At 40.0% G+C, this 16,839-nt stretch overlaps 1 protein-coding gene across 1 annotated transcript; it reads right to left on the bottom strand.

Annotated features, from left to right (window-relative positions):
• Positions 1 to 1,232: 1,232 nt before the first annotated feature.
• On the bottom strand, positions 1,233 to 16,414 carry eif3d (eukaryotic translation initiation factor 3, subunit D). Its single transcript, XM_062997787.1, has 15 exons — positions 16,354 to 16,414; positions 14,669 to 14,797; positions 14,414 to 14,459; positions 14,165 to 14,301; positions 13,172 to 13,330; positions 12,726 to 12,847; positions 10,518 to 10,650; positions 7,919 to 8,066; positions 7,383 to 7,513; positions 6,921 to 7,006; positions 5,973 to 6,102; positions 5,652 to 5,794; positions 3,911 to 4,103; positions 3,360 to 3,453; positions 1,233 to 1,349 (listed from the first exon to the last, which is right to left on the bottom strand). The coding sequence occupies exons 2-15, from the start codon at positions 14,789 to 14,791 to the stop codon at positions 1,336 to 1,338; spliced, it is 1,659 nt and encodes a 552-aa protein (XP_062853857.1). The 5' UTR covers positions 14,792 to 14,797; positions 16,354 to 16,414; the 3' UTR covers positions 1,233 to 1,335.
• Positions 16,415 to 16,839: the final 425 nt, after the last annotated feature.

Below are 16,839 nucleotides of genomic sequence, written 5' to 3'. Positions count from 1 at the left end.
ATAGACCGAATACATTGCATGTTCAACTTATTAATTACCCTAATTTAGCTTGTAGACTATACCCTGACGAGCCAAAACATTAGAATCACCCCCTTACAGCGCAAACCGCAATATCTATTTTGTTATAATGGTGCACATTATGGTCAGGAACGTAATAAACATTGCACTGATTGCAGTTCATTATATTATATGAGTTGAATGAGGCAGATTTGATCAGCATAAAGACCTGAATAACTTTGATAAGGGCTAAATCGTTATGACCAGACAAATGGATCTAAGCATCTCAAAAGCAGCAAGCAGTGCTTACAGGCAGCTGTAAGGAGTACCTACTAACAGTGGACTGAGGGTTATTGGCCAGCCAAGACTCTCTGATGCCAGTGAACATAAAAGCCATGTCATCTGATATGGACCAACAGAAGGGCTAACACAGCTTAGATTACAAATCAATGTAATGCTGGTAAAGAAAGGAATTTGTCAACACAAAGTATGCTGACCCCTTCTGTGTATAAGGTTGCATAGTCACAGGCTGGTCAAAGTGCCAATGTTTATTCCTATCCACTGTTCAACTACTGAGGAAGGAGCAACAAAAGGCTGCCTAGTCCGATAAATCCCCGTTTCTCCAGGAACCTGCTACCAGATAGCACAGGACATCTTCATACACTGGGCCCAAATGCAGGGCAACAAAAACGTACACACTGCCCCACACTGCATAGCTCAGGGCAATTAAGTGGAGAAAACCAGAGTAGTCTGGCACCAATCCATCACATGGCACCACACAATCACGTGCCAATGTACACCTACGGTAAGTTTTTGGAGGATAAGAGAAAACTGGAGTATGTGAGGGTAAATCCACTTGAACAACATGCCAAAGGTTCTCAGACAGTTTGTTTGAATTTGTTTGAACACGTGTGTCATTTTATAGCATGTATCTTCTCTCACAGACAGTAATTGGAAAGGGGATCAATCTCAGGTTATTAGGACACGTTGCTGAGCAGCACCCACGGTACAAGTTGTGCCACCATAGCATAAAATCAATAAAACAGCCAACTTCGTTCTGCCCATGTAGCGTTTTTGGCACCCAAGCCTTCTAATCTTAGTCCCACACTGCCCTCATGTGGCAATCTGGCAGTCACCCGATGACGAGAAGACATACAATTCAAAGTATGGCTCTTTAAATGCCCAGCACAACAGTATGACATATTTACTACTAGAAAGAAAGCAAAAAGAGACAGTTCAGTATTGCTCAAACTTTTAATAAACCTTGCTGTGATTTAAGTTATTGTATAAGAGCAACCAGGAAGATTTCCAACACGTGTGGTCTTATTTTTCAGCTCTTCAGTTTTCCTCATCTAGAAAAACAGAGACAACAAGTAAAACATCGAGAGAATACTTGGTTACAGGCTAACCAGCATAGAGGGTTCATATACGAGGCTTCTTCAAAAAGTTTCCACACTTTTTAAAACTCTATTAAGAATTTCAAAAACATAGTAAACTTCATATGCGATGCATTTTTTCCAGCGTCGTACCAACTTAACGCCATCAGCAAAAAATGTTTTTGGTTGAGTATGTAGCCACTGATACACTGCTGCGTTCACGTCATCACATGAAAATCTTCTTCCCCTTAAAGCTTCTTTGAGTGTCCAAAAAGGTGGAAATCAGATGGCGCTAAATCCGGACTATAAGCTCTCAGTCTCTCACACACGAACAATTACTCCTCCTCCCGCCCTCACCATTTCCAACCAAACTATAAAACAGTGGATACTTTATGATCCCTCGTACTTCCTATGCGTTACATAAAAATGTGCATTTATTAAATGTGATTCATCTTACAGTTCAAACTAGCATACTTCACAGCACACAGAATGTGCACTACATTTTTTATTCTATTTATTTAACTAGTGTTGTACAATAATACTTATGTAGTTTAATACTTTTTACTGTACTGTATCTTGAGCTGCTGTAATAATTGACTTTCCCTGTGGAATTAATAATTTTTTTCTATCTATCTATTAATGGTGCTTACATCACATCTATTTTGTATGTATTGAGTATGGTGAAACCCAGCCATGAATCATCAGTGGCTTGTGACATGCAACAATTGCTTGAATACATTTTTTCCTAAGGTTTTAAAATTCTATAAATTCTTTTTTTTCTCCCGTTACTTCAAATCTAGTCATATCCAATTACCCAGACATATCACTTCTCAAAGTGGCAGACCCCTACCCTGACCGAGGAGGGCCATACCTAACACTCAAGAGATGTGTAGTAGCCAAAAACTTATTTTCTCCTGCATGAGACATGTTCACGCAGAGATCAGTATCGCGAAGCGCTCTCTACTATTCCCCGCCTCAGTGCTGGCGGCTTCGAACAGCCTGCAGAGGCCACATGGCAGCAGCAATGAAGAATCCCTATGGCCCACCCTGCCTCGGACATAGCCAATCATCTCTGTGTAGGTGCTGGCTGGGTGGTAGCAGATCTGATATTTGATCTAAGGAGCTTGAAATCTCAGCCATAGCGAGGTAGAGGAATGAGCGAATTTTAACCAGAATTTAATGAGCAACACTAACTTAGCACACAGAAATGTGCAACAGACATCCTAAAGTTGAAAGAAAGTTAAATGTAGGAAATTTTCTGTTGTATTTTTTTTTTGTCTGAAGCATGTGACTGGCGCTTAGGTGGCTACTGAATAGAGTTCAGGGTTCGAATCTCAGCAGTGCTACTGGCTGGCTGGTCGTCTACACGGACACAATTGACAATGTCGGTTTGTGTGACTAAAGCCGTGAAACACAGTGGTGCCCCGTCCTGGGTATTCCTGCCTTTTGCCCAGTAATCCCAGGTGGAACCAGCCGACCAAGACCCCGAGCAACACATGCTATATGTATGAGTCATCTCACATGGCAATATTTGTGTCTCATGATTTATTTACAGTCTCACAGAACACTGTTCTCTGAAGGCAATGAGAGATTGTAATATTGCTTAAATACTGTACTTTCCAGACTATTAACTCCTCCTTTTATCTGTAATGCATCATTAAACCATAACCGTAGCAGGTATTTTTATTAATATGACAGACAGGACTGGCAAGGGAACACATAAAAGCAGGGGTTTTACGTTACTTTTTGTAAACCACAGTGAGACCAGATTGCCACTATTTGTATTAATTAAGTATATTTCGTTGTGTGTTTCATTTAGATGCATTGTTTGTGTTGCCTGGGTCATGGTTGCATTTAAAGTACAGACAGTTCAGCAGCCATGCTAAGAATGAGGGCTTCTGTTTAGAGGTTTCTGCCTGCAGTGATATCTGTGTGTGGTGCCAAGTATCTCTGCATTATATGCCTTTACTGAGTAGAGCTTTTTACCTTCATCATCCTCATCTTCGTCCTCCTCTTCCTCATCATCATCTTCGTCTGTGCTGAAGGTTCCATCAGGGAGACTGTATATGCGGATCACTTGCTGTTAACACAAATAAGATTATGTAAGACGTTAAAAAAATCTAATATATTGGATTTAAACAACATAGTTCAAGCACTTGGGTGGTGGCACAAAGCACATCCAGAGTACTCCTGTCTCTAAGCCAGTGTTCTCTAATGGAACCGGACCCTCCACAACCGTGACCAGGATGAAGTGGTTGATCAAAATGAAAATAAATAAATAAAAAATGTTGTTTATCTGTGTTGTATTCTTACATTAGAAGGGGGAAAAGCAAAATGGTCCAAGTTTACAGCAAGTCATAGTGTGTTTTACATCTGCAAGTGTGTGTGATGATAAGAACACAATGTAGGTACAGTGACATTTCTAAAAAATAGGATGAACTAAGTGTGTGTTTATACAATTTGGCTTAAGTACTAGTATTGTTACTAAAACTCAGAAACCCTGCAACACAGTAAGGATGTTCGTTTAGGTCGCTCACCTTGTTGGGGTCTTTAAGGATGAGGTACTTGCCCTCCTCCAGTTTGCGGCAGATGTCGATGACACAGCGCAGGATTCCCCAGGCGTTTTCCATGCTCAGGTTAATCTGGCTGGCAAATTCATTGGGCTTAAACTGCTGCGTTCCCAGGATCACATGACGAGCTGAGTCTTTCACGTGGTAGCGGGACACATAGCTGAGGGAAAGAAACAGTGGTTAAGGTACTGGACCAGTCATCGGAAGATTGCTAGGTTGAGCCCAATCACTGCCAAGATGCCACTGTTGGACCCCTGAGCAAGGCCCCTAACCCTCAGTTGCTTAAATAGTATTATGTCAAAACTGCAAAAAAAAATCAATGCTTTAATTCTGTTATTCTGAGTTCAGGATAAAATCCTTTGATCCCCTTATGATTGCACATTCAGTGGATTATAAGCACTCGGTTTTTGGTTTTGCCTGCAGTAGTCTATTTCATTAAAGGCTTATTTAATATTGAATGCATTTAAAAAAAATAAATCCTTAGTAATTTTAATACATGTTATTAGTAGGGCTGTCAAACGATTAAAATTTTTAATCACGATTAATCTCAGAATTTCATAGAGTTAATCGCGATTAATCGCATTAAATAAAATCTGTGTAAATGTTATAGAAAACAAGGTTTATTAAGTGAAATGTTACCATTAAAATGGTGAACACATTTTATGCTAAATGTACTCATGTTAAAAACTGCTAACTGCTGGGACAAGAGAAAACTGTAAGGGAGTTTTATTCACTCACTAGGCAGTAATACTATCCAGCAGAGACCCTTGACTTCGTATATACGTCAGATTGTAGGTTAGAATTTCTCCATCAGCAAACATTGTAGATCAGCGGTGATTTAGGTGGGATAAGGCGTAGTTATTGTAACAGACTTTTCTGTGCTTGTATCGTGACAATGGTTTGATTGACGTTTCTACACGAAGTGAGTGTGTTTTGACCCTTTGGGGCTTCCATAGTTCATGGACTAGCGTGCTTGACTCCGGTATTCAGTGCCGTAACAGATTAAGTTAATAAAGTGTTTTGCTCCCGACAACTTGTGAATATACCGTGTATTTATTTCTTTATTATGCAAGTGCATCCCTACGACGCTCAGTTATATTATTTTAACAAACCGCAAATGGACAACGGTGGCAAGTCCGACATTAAAACGTTGGTTCTACCAGTCAAGTCTCAACATGAACTAGAATTTGCGTTAACGGCACTATTTTTTTTTAAATCGCGTTAAATTGAGATCGCGTTAATGCGTTATTATCGCGTTAACTTCGACAGCCCTAGTTATTAGGCATGACCAATTAACAAAATGTGCATGAATTCCAGACTGACTTTTCAAACAGAAGTTGCTATGCATCAAATTAAGACACAGAGGAAATCTTGACTTGAAGTGACTAGCACCATGAATTTACATTTATTTAATTAGTATTTTAATGCCATGTTTGGTTACATTCATGACAGGACAGGTAGTTATTCGTTACACAAGATTCATCAGTTTAAGTTTTCTGTCAAACACAGTCATGGACAATTTTGTATCTCTAATTCACCTCACTTGCATGTCTTTGGACTGTGGGAGGGCACCAGAGCTCCCAAAGGAAACCAACGCAGACACAGGGAGAACATGCAAACTCCACACAGAAAGGACCAAAATCGTTCCACCTGGGAATCAAACCCAGGACCTTCTTGCTGTGAGGTGACAGTGCATTTGTGTTCTTACCCCAGCTTGAGATACTCCGAACCAGCCAGCAGGGCACAGCAAGTCCAGCGTGCCAGTTTGTAGCTGTTGTTCTTTAGCTCTGTTGCCAAAACTGCTCCTCTCTGAGAGTCCAGCTTCTGACGCCAGTCTACTCCATTGCAATACTGCCAGTCACGCACAATGACAACCAGTCAGAGCATTCGACATGCAGATCAATAAATCCTATATAAGAAATGCTTCTTTACACAGGAGGGGTATTTCTTATAAACTGAGAATTTCCTAAATAAACTAAGCACTTATTTAAGCGGTTTGGTCTCTGATGTGATGCCCTAGTTCTCTTACCCGGGAGTCCCACTCGTTGAGAGCTTTGATGTTAATAAAGGAGAGTTCTCCGTTTGCTCCAGTCATTACACCATCGTGTTCACAGCGCACGATCAGATCGATATCCTCACCGAGCATCCACCTCCGGTACCTACACACCACACACAATCAATATCTTACAGACCTCCATAGACTTACATGATTATATTTAAAAAATCATTACATCCCTTGAAATCATAATGTATATAAACAGAGCAGTGAGGAAATGATTGTGCACTGTGCCTAAACAAATTACTTTTTTTTTATAGAACAAGGACTAACCTAGCGATGGCTAGCAAAAAGACAAAATTCAGTGTCCATAATTCAAAGTCTATCAGCTGTTGCTGAGAAATGTGTTTTTTATTTGGCTACAATTTAATAAATGTAGGGGCAGTTGTAGCCTGGTGGTTACTGGACTAGTAATCAAAAGGTTGCTGGTTCAAGCCCCACCACTGCCAGGCTCTTAACCCTTAAATGTTTAGACAATATACTGTCACAATACTGTAAGTCGATTTGGATAAGCAGCTGCTAAACGCCAAAAATGTAAATGTAATAATGTTTTAATGCACAACTTTGGGTTGGAAGCAGACATTAGACAACACTGCAAATGTATGATTTATTTAGCTGAGGCTCGGGTGGCACGGCAGCTCATTGCGCTAGCCCAACACAGCTGAGATCAAGCTGTGCATCCAGACAGATACAAATAGCTGTTTCTGAGGGGAAGGTGGCCAAAGCCATGTGATAGATTGGCACCCTGGCCAGAGTATTCCTGACTTTTGCCAAGTGTTTTTCCGGGTATGTTGACCCCGACATGACCCTGACCGGGATTAATCGATAAATGAGAAAGAAAAAATTGCTGTAGCATCAGTAACACCTGCTAGGAAGGAAAAAAAAAACATACATCTAGAAGGACTATGCTAGTTTTTTTACCTGTAGGCTACAGATGCCACCTCACTCTTATCCATGTCCTCTTCTACAAATGGGTTTGGGTTGGGGAATTTGTGCCTGTCTCCTCCCTGAAATATTAGAAGTCATGTAATTCACAGGTTTGTCTGATACAAGACACCAGTACTGTCAGCACATCAAATCTGTGAATCTGCGACCCAGTGTGTGTGAGATGTGTTCAAGGTGTGTTTGAAACAAGATAACTAAGGAGCCGTCACAAAAGCTGAGAAAGGAAATCACTTTATTGTGAGTTAGAGGTTGCAAAAAAGGAATGCAAATGGCCCAAAATGCATTACACCATAAAGCAACAAAGAAAAATTACACCAATGCAAATATGTCTTAAGGTGGATTTTCTTTGTGCATGGGCACAGATTTGGCCAAGAGATCAGAAAGCAGTAATAGTTTAGATAGAGGTGGAGTGTGTTAAGCAGAGTTGTGATACAGTACCATGCGCAGACACTGCTGGCTGAAGTTGTGGTTGATGTAGGTGGCCTCCATGGCAAGGTTTCGAGGGGAGTTCAGAGAGTTTCCCTCCTCCTGAGGAGGCTCGTTGGCCGTCTCACTGACCGTGAGCAGATCTGGTGAAGACAGAGGCTTTTATTTTAGACACTCAAACAACCTTCCAAAACTTGCCAGCAATCAGAAATAGAGTAAACAAATTTGAAGCTGAGTTTATTCATCCCTGGCTTTGAAAAAATCATAAGCCCATACCATAATGTAAAAAAATAATAAGAGAAAGTATTAATTACCGCAATGGGTTTTCCTCAACATTTATCACAAAGCAAAAACGTTACATAATGACCAAGAGATACATACGATCTCTGATACAGGCGTAATCTCCCATTTTGAAAGAGGGTTTGACAGAAGCAGAACAGTTCTCCCACAATAGTTGGCCTACTTAGCGAAGCACTTTCAGAGATGTGCCATTGTTATGTGTACTTTAGTGCTAATGTGGGTCAGACTCTTAAGCTAAAAAGACTTACCAAAGTCAGAGTTGTCTCTCTTGTCGAAAAAGAGCTTGTTTCCAACCCGCTGCACGATGATGTCCCAGGAGTTCACTGAGCGTGTGCAGCACATCAGTGTGGCCAGGATAGCGTCAGTGGCGAAGACGTTCCCTTGAGTCTTAGCCAGCTATAAGGAGAGAAGGAAATATAACTGTTATAGACAGACACTCCAAGAGCCCTTCGCTCCACCTTACCTTAGTGTCCACAAATGCAAACATGATAGATTCCCTGGCTAAATAGCTAGCTTCTTATAAAACTATGCTTGCTGCTGTGGATTAACTTTGGAATCAAGCCAAAGTGCATATATTTAAAAAACATTTCATAAACCCTACTTATAAAATCTATACCAAGATCGCTACAAAACAACCTTTTACAAACAGTAAGATTTCTAGCTAGTGTCAGAATGTGGCATGTACAAAAAATTATTTATTGTTCATTTATCCTCTAGTGAATTAAACAAATAAACAGCATTTTTTCTGTAAGCTTTCAGTGGACAAATTCTGTGTGTTAATGATTTAAGTCATGCCTGGATTGATGCAGTTGGGCAAAAAAGGCTATTCATTTGCAACAGCTGAATGTGCTCTCACAAAAACTACAGGTAGTGTGCATCGATACTGGCACTGACACAGTAAAGCAACCGGTCAACCGGAATCTGTTCATCGAGCAGAGTGGTACACACTTTATTTTTGGTTCCTAGATAACAGTTCCTACTAGAGATGGAAGAAAAACTCACTGTGGCTGTGTCAACTTTTGACAAATTGACATGGCAATCGCAAAAAACACACAGTTTCCTTGTCATATTAAGTGCACAGACAGTGATGGACTACACAAAGCTAAAAATTACAGACAAGCAATGTCCCTTTTGTCCTAGGCGTCAGTTAATCTATGGCTAACTAAAAAACAAACCCAGGTGGTGATGACGCCGCTGGTGTGAACCAGTGTTAATTTCGTTGACGGATAATTTGTCAGTTTTCGTCAACGAACCTTTTTTTCATGACAAAAACGAGACGATAACTATATAGAAACTACATAAAAGGATAAAATCTGACACTTTCGTCAACGAATAAAAACGAGACGAAAATGTTTGGCAGGGACGACATCCAATAACTGATTTAGTTTTGTGGAAGGTAGGGCAAAGTTAGGAAGAGATCCAATCATAACTACTATAGCGTATGTGGAGAGGCGGGACAAGCCGGGTAGCCATCCAATCAGTACTAATCTCTTTTGCAGTACCGCGGTAAGACCACACTTGCACAAATTAGATCTAAACCCGGGAAGACCAGCCTAGCCTGTGAACTTTCTTTACTCATGGAACTAGGTTAATTCCACAATGTCAACAGGAAGAAAGAGGAGAGTCGATATATGGACACATTTCTCATTTGACGTCGTGAAAAACAAGACGATGTGTGGGGCGACGATCTCGGGTAAAAACACAACAACTCTTAAACGATATCTGGCACTGCTGGCAGTATAATGGGAACATAATGGCACTGCTGCTTTTATGTTACCCAGTGTTATAAAGAATGTAATATGCAATTTGTTATGAACAATGCATATATTTTTCAGGCAGAGCAGGCCTACAGGTCATTTTCTTATTGTTATGCTCAATAAGCAAGGTCAGGTAAATAAAGATGTTGTTTGAAATAAGTTAAATCTGTTTTTGTGTGTATTGCACATTCAAACATTAATAATATTCCATAACTGGTTAAAAAATGTTTAATTTTGTGTAAGTGTATATAAAGACTTAAATAATTCAAGGGAACTGATGAAAAAGCATTTACATTTTACACCCTTTATATTTTAGTCGACTGAATTGACTGTAGATTTAGTCGACTATATTCTTATGATAGTCAACTAAAACTAAAACAATTCAGATGACTAAATTATGACTAAAACTAAATGACATTAGTCAAAAGACTATGACTAAGACTAAATCAAAATGTGCTGTCAAAATTAACACTGGTGTGAACACAGAGTTAATGTTTATGCCCCAACTTTTTACCCGTCCTGGAGAGAGTTTGTTTGTTGTTTAATTCTTAACGCCATGTCAGCTGCTATGGCTATTATCATGGCTGAATAATAAATGAAAACGTCTAGGTGATTGGTCGATTTGCTTTCTTTACCTGTGTGTATTGTGGTTAGTGTGATTGTGCAACAATAAAGTTGTAGAGTTTTAATGGTTTTTTTCCTTATATGCCACTTTTTAAGTACAAGTTCCTTCAAGAATGTATGCAGTTTTTTTGTGTGTGTGTGTGTGTGTGTGTGTGTGGGGGGGGGGGTCCTTGAGAGAGTGATGCCATTTATCTTAAAATAAATGGCAAAATGATTAAACAGTCAAATAATTTAAACTATAAATGGTGACGCTGAAGAATGGAACCTGACTGCCTGTTGAAGTCATTTTAATATTTTGCATCACGCCCCAGCGGAACTCTGCTTATCGTCTTGTAATAAGCACACTAATGTAATCAGGAAGCATGTTAATTTACCAACTCCATTTCTTATTCTTTAATTAGCATGTTTATTTAGTGCTTGCGTTGTGTGCTACCGTTCTACATGAACATATTCCGTGCTGACTTACCTTACGGATGACCGGGTCATCAGTGGTGGTGACTGTGTGGATGATCCTTTTGATGCTCTTCAGGGGTTTCTCATTGCGGGTGGTGACTCGATCGAATGTTTTATCGTAGTGCTCCAGAGCACCACAGCACTCACTACATCAGAAACACAGACAACAGTGCATTGTTAAGCAACAGCTGGGCATGGTTTCTTAAGATTTCTTCCCACTGCTCCCATTAGGGGTCGCCAAAGCGAGTCATGTGTCTCCATCTTGCACTGTCCTGAACATCCTTCTCTGTGACACCAACCACCTGCATGTCCTCCATGAAACTCCTTTAATCTTTCTCTCTTCCTCCTGCCTGGTGGCTCCATCCTCAGCACCTTTCCAGACAGAACTCATCTGCACATGCCCTAACCATCTCAACCATACCTCTTTAACGATCCTAAACATTCAAACTGCACTGTCTCTCTAGTAAACTGGTTTGTCACACACTCATTACTTCCAACGAGAATCAGACCACTCTCACCTCTTTCCACCTCCAGATCACTCAACTGTCTTTTAGTCAGTGCCACCGCCTCCAAGCCATATGACATAACAAGCCCCATTACTATCTTGTCTGTTAGATATGCTTCTATCACTAATCACTCCTGCCACACTACACCACCCACTCCACCCAGCCTGCACTCTACTTCAGCTCTCAACCACACTCTTCCCTAAGTATTTAAACTCATCCACTCAAACAATTTTGTATCTACAAAACACCTCTTTTACCCCTTTTCCACTGACGCAGCACGGAGCCCGTTCCGGTTCCCGAACTTGATTTTGAACTGGTGTGTTTCCACCGGAAAAAAGAGGTCCCAGACAGCGAACTAGCGGGCCAATCTGGCACCACAGAATACTTGGTTTTTCAGCCCGAACCGTGACGTCCGTCAGTTGGCGTGTCAGGTTGTACAGCATAGCACGTTAGCAACAATGGTGTCAGCTGGTGTCTCGTATGGAGCTTAATGCTGCATTTTTATCTTTTAAACTTCACCTGATTACATTTCGAGCCAGTTTGCCGCTGATATTTTCAAAGCGCCTTTAAAAAGGTGAATTGTGTGATATTACGAGATAAAAGTGACCCGGACAGAACGAACACCGCTTAGCATGAAAAATAAAGCGTGAAGCTTTTCAACTCCCCGAGCTGCATAAACACACGTGAAGTGAATACAGTTAAACACAGATACATGTGGTATTTTAGACTGGATTTGATGTTTATTTCACACTTCAAACTTTAATGATGTTTTATCGCTCAAGCCGAGCGCTGAGCAAATCGGTTATTTGCGCCGAGAGTCGCGGTGAAAGCGAAGCGCAAAACGCTTCTCACGTTAATAAACTAAAGAAAACAACAACTGAGACAAACACGTCACGTCTTCTTATCACCGATAGTTAGATCGATGCTTTTTACATAAAAACAAACATCTGTAACAGCAGCACAAATGCTCGCACATAATCCACACACTCCGCCATGTTATTGCTTCTCTTAACTCTTAGTAATAACGCCCACCGATGATGACGCTGCTTGGTTCTCAAAAACTGGTGGAAACGCGCGACGGTTCTCTACAGAACAGCAAGGTTCTAAGAAACCTGAACAGAACCGGTTCAAGAACCACGGTTTGTTTTGGTGGAAAAGGGGTATGTGTACTGTGGGAAAAAAACAGAGCTCCCGGAGGAAACCCACACCACAGGGAGAACATGCAAACTCCACACAGAAAGGATCCGGACCGATCCACCTGGGAATCGAATCCAGGGTCTTCTTGCTGTGAAGTTTACAACAGTTGTGTTATGCATCTTAGGTACATACAACAAGAAGCCTAACTTTGCTATTTTCATGTACATCTTTGCAGTTAATGGGGCTCAGACACAGGTCAGCACTGCTTTCTTCACTTTTGTATGTATTGTACACACATCAGCTTGCGCAGTGGACTAGTCATCACTGACCAACAAAACAAGAATACCCAAGTGTTTTAGCCCTATATTTAGTATCTTTAGTATCAGACCAGACAAGAATTCAAATAAATTAAGACAGTTTCTTACATCTAAGCTTGTGCAACTGCTCAGCACTGCAGCAACATGTATTACTTAAGGCTTCACATACTAAGCAGTCGCTAATATAATGTCAAACATGAGGTGGCAATGTAGACTGCCATGCTTTAAACTGAACTACTGAATTCATTTGGGTCAACTCACATGTCTGTAGGATCATTCACTTCCATGTATCTCATCTTCATGAGGCGAGGGAAGTCCATCTCCTCCTTCACCTCCCAGTCACTGCGCACCTCTACTGATGAGTCCCTGGGCTTTAACTGAGCCTGTTACAGCAACAACAAAGCAAAGTCAAGCAGAGCTTACTTAAAAAGTACAAAAAACACACACTAGCCAGTCTTAAATAACCTAGACATTCTCACATGGGCATCCACACAAGGTCACATGTCACAGGTCACAAATGCACTTCCAAAGACACAGCCAATCATGTCTGTGTAGCCACCTCACCAGCCAATACCACTGCTGATACGCAAACACCGGATCTCAGCATGGTTGACTGGTGTATTTTACCAGAGAATCCTCTCCCAATGACTTTCCAGGTGGATACAGCCTAAATAAAACAGGGCTACGGTAACGATTTGGAAACATACCTGTGATCTTTGGTCCCACTTCTGACGGACTCCGAACTGCTTCTGGAATTTCTTCTGCAGACGCATACGGTCCCTTTCCTTTTGTTTGGCACTCTTAGGAAGAGTCTGCAGGTTGAACTGGGTGAGATTCCTGCGATCCCTATCCCGCCGCAGATTTCTCTGTGGACACAAAAAAGAAATCAGTCTTTCTGTAATCATTGTGACAGTTTTCAGGGTACAGTGGTACCTCTAGATACGAGTTTAATTCGTTCCAGAGCCGAGCTCGTAAGTAGAGCAGCTCGTATCTCGAACTAATTTTCCCCATTTAAAATAAAGGAAATAGAATTAATCCGTTCCAGCCCTCTGACAAGTCCCCAAAATATCGTAAATTATGAAAAAATACATGTTTTTAATTAAGAAAAACACATGTATAAACATATAAAACATAACAAAATAAATAAATAAAAGAAAAATGTATAAAAAACAGTAAGGAAAATGTATAAAATACGTAATAATCAGTATTATTATAAAAAGCATGCCTTGCTCATGCTTTTCTATTATCTCTTGCTTTAACTCAATCGACATCATCCTCTTCTTCTTCTCGCCATTGTCACTTGCACTTACTTTCTTGGGACCCATGAGAAGAATGGGATGAGGGGATGCTAGAGGATTGTGGGACCGAAGATTGTGGGACCGAGGATTGTGGGAGCGAGTACTGTACTAGTATTAGTTGGGAAATTCCTTTAAAACGGCTCCCTTGCGCCGACGCGCAAACTAGCGGTAGCGTCTCCGAAGCTCCAGCCCGGCTCGTATCTTGGATCTGGGCTCGTATCTAGGGCAGAAATTTTGTCCGAGCCTCGGCTCGGATCTCGAAAAGCTCGTATGTGGAGCAGCTCGTATCTAGAGGTACCACTGTACTTTAAAATACTGAAAATACTTTGCTCTGCTTAAGCATAAACAAAAGATGCTGAAAGGACAAACAGTGCCGAAGAAAATTCAACTTGTATTGTATACCTGAGCAAAGCGCATACGATTCCTCTGGTAGGCTGACTTCTGGGTCTTGGCTGTGTCCACCAGCTGAAAGCTCGTTTCATCTTCCTCATGGAAATAAGCATACTGGCTGCCCCCTCCAAACTGAGATGAATACTTATCTAACAAAGAGAGAACAACAAAATAAATTGAATGCTATAAAATAAAATTAACATAAAATTCTGATTTCAATAGATCTGCTTTTTTTTGTGTGTGGCTTGGTGATGGGCTTACTTGTGTATCGTTTATCCTGGTAGGTTGCTCCAGTCCAGTCTGCCACCTATGAACAAAAGCACTAAAGACTTTAACACATTACATTCTCTTAAACCTTTAATATATAATTACCAGACCAGTAGACTGCAAAAAAAATTGTATTCTAATGTAGTCCGGCTTTTTCATTGTTTCAAAACAAAGCAATTGGTCTTTAACCAAATTAAATGTATTGAACATCCACCAGTGGTAATTAACACACAAGGATTAAACTCTGACCTTTCCTAGACGATCTCCTTTGCTGAAAGGCTGGTAGGGCATGTCCTTAAATTTGTCTGGAACAGCACAGGGACCCCATCCTGAGGGGTTATCCTGAATCACCGGGGCCAGGAACTTCGCCATGGTCTTCTAGACCAAGGAAAAAAGTGAATGTTAGCTGTTGGGTCATCAGACATCAGAAATCTTACATTTCAGAAAGTGTATCTCTTGAACTAGAAACACAATCAATACAAGTTAAAAAGCACAATTTTACTTCTAAGTGAAAACAGCTTTTGGACTGATTTGTAAGCAAGTTTACGACACCTGGAGTGTACAGGGTTTGCAGTAAATAGGGCTCAGACACAGATCAGCACTGCTTTCTTCACTTCTGTGTGTGTTGTACACACATCAGTTTGCGCAGTGGACTAGTCATCACTGACCAACAATACAAGAATACCCTGGTTTTTCATCTTATCCTTACTGTTCGTAGTATCAGACAGAACAGGAAATCCAATTTCTACTATTAGCTGACTTTTAAACTCAAGTAATTGCTGAACACTGCCACAACTATTTACTACTTTAAATTAGACTCCTAAAATCATTAGATTAGTCATGAAGTAGCTTAGTGGTAGAGTTTTGCAAACAACAGGTTGCAGTCAGCTACTGTTGGACCCTTGAGCAAAGCCTCAGAATCAGGAGCAGCACCCGATGGCTGACCCTGCACTAAGACCACAGACTTCCAAACAATATGCGGAGAAAGAATTTCATTACACTGTACACGTCTATACATGCAAAAGACATTCCATTTACCCTAGATGATTATTGTGAGATTAATTACAGATGGAACACATTACAGCTCACTCTCAAACTGATCACTGTGGTGCTACTGTCAGTGATCAGTTTCTTGTATTTAGTCTAAACAAACACAACTGTTAGTTCTCCAACTGTCATAAGTACAACAGTGGCATTTGAGCTATTTTAAAGTATGAATATTTAAATAGAGAACTTAAACAGGCCAGCCGGGGTGTGACGTCATATGTCCAAGCACCTTTATGCAAGAAATGACCACATTACTAAACTAAAAGGACGCTTACTTGGTCAGATTTGGTAAAATTAAGTGGCCACATTAAGACTTTAGCTATCAAGTACAGCATAGCAAACACGTGACTGCTTCAATAATCCCAAACTACACCAATATGTCCATGACATCTCATACATTGTATGAAATATTATATATATTTTTAAATAAATTATATCAACTAACTTAATAATACGTGCAAAACACTAAGATATTTTATATAAAATCACATGCATGTAAAAATTGTAGTTTGAGTCTTCTTTTCCTTTTTTATTAACTACATATGCTGGTAGCCATCATTACTTCACTAGCTTTTAGCTTTTATGCTAAAGACACCTGACAAATGTTATGCAAAATAAATTGTGTATTATATGACTAACATCTAGGTGGTTATATTTAATATAAACAAAAGTTTAAATAATGATAAATTCGAGACCTTAGTGTGCATTCATTTGCCGGGTTAGCATTAGCTAGCACCTGCTACTATTGAGGTGGAAAGACATATGAAAGCCATTAATCTTATTAATAACGTCACATAATAAATCCTTAACTATTATAATATCGTGATCGTTTAGTATATTTTACATATAATGTGATAAATTACAGATGTTAAAGGATTTAACTTTACCTGAACGCCCAGTAACGCTTATCGCCAGAAGCCGGCGGAAATGGGACGCTTAGATGTAACGTAGCGCCGAATCACTTTCCACTAATAAAAGTCCTTTAGTATTTCTTATTGAAATTATTATTTTAACGTAAACTAGCTTTAAAATGAATTGTTTAGATTATGTTAGTATGCTTATTTTAAAGCTGCTTTACTTTTACAGTCATTTTAATATTTTTTTTTATTGTGGAAGAAATCTGAGTCGACTAGTAGTGTGTAGTTTGAAACGCAGTGAAGATTTGTAAGGCTGCGTCCTAAATCACATTTAAGCAAACCAAGTACACTAAGTAGTGCCGTATCAACGGTGTCATTGTTTGTGTTTACTATCACAAATATTAATTCATTTATGCGCCATAAGTCTGTGTTTTAAAATGACTCCTACAACAGTAACTAGTTGATGACATTAGTGCGTTATGAACGGTAATGTTCCTACTATTATACCATTATACT

This window comes from Trichomycterus rosablanca, chromosome 6, assembly GCF_030014385.1.
Source record: "Trichomycterus rosablanca isolate fTriRos1 chromosome 6, fTriRos1.hap1, whole genome shotgun sequence".
Taxonomy (NCBI): Eukaryota; Metazoa; Chordata; class Actinopteri; order Siluriformes; family Trichomycteridae; genus Trichomycterus; species Trichomycterus rosablanca.
The sequence above is the reverse complement of the archived record's forward strand: the minus strand, read 5'-3'. Positions and strand labels throughout refer to the sequence as shown.

What these genes read in the sequence shown, in the direction of transcription:
- eif3d (XM_062997787.1), bottom strand. Translation starts at nt 14,791, where the DNA reads ATGGCGAAGTTCCTGGCCCCGGTGATTCAGGATAACCCCTCAGGATGG. An exon ending in ATGACCCGGTCATCCGTAAG is followed by an intron (nt 8,067 to 10,517) that starts GTAAGTCAGCAC and finishes CTCTCCTTATAG; the next exon opens with CTGGCTAAGACTCAAGGGAA. An exon ending in TCAACGAGTGGGACTCCCGG is followed by an intron (nt 5,795 to 5,972) that starts GTAAGAGAACTA and finishes CGTGACTGGCAG; the next exon opens with TATTGCAATGGAGTAGACTG.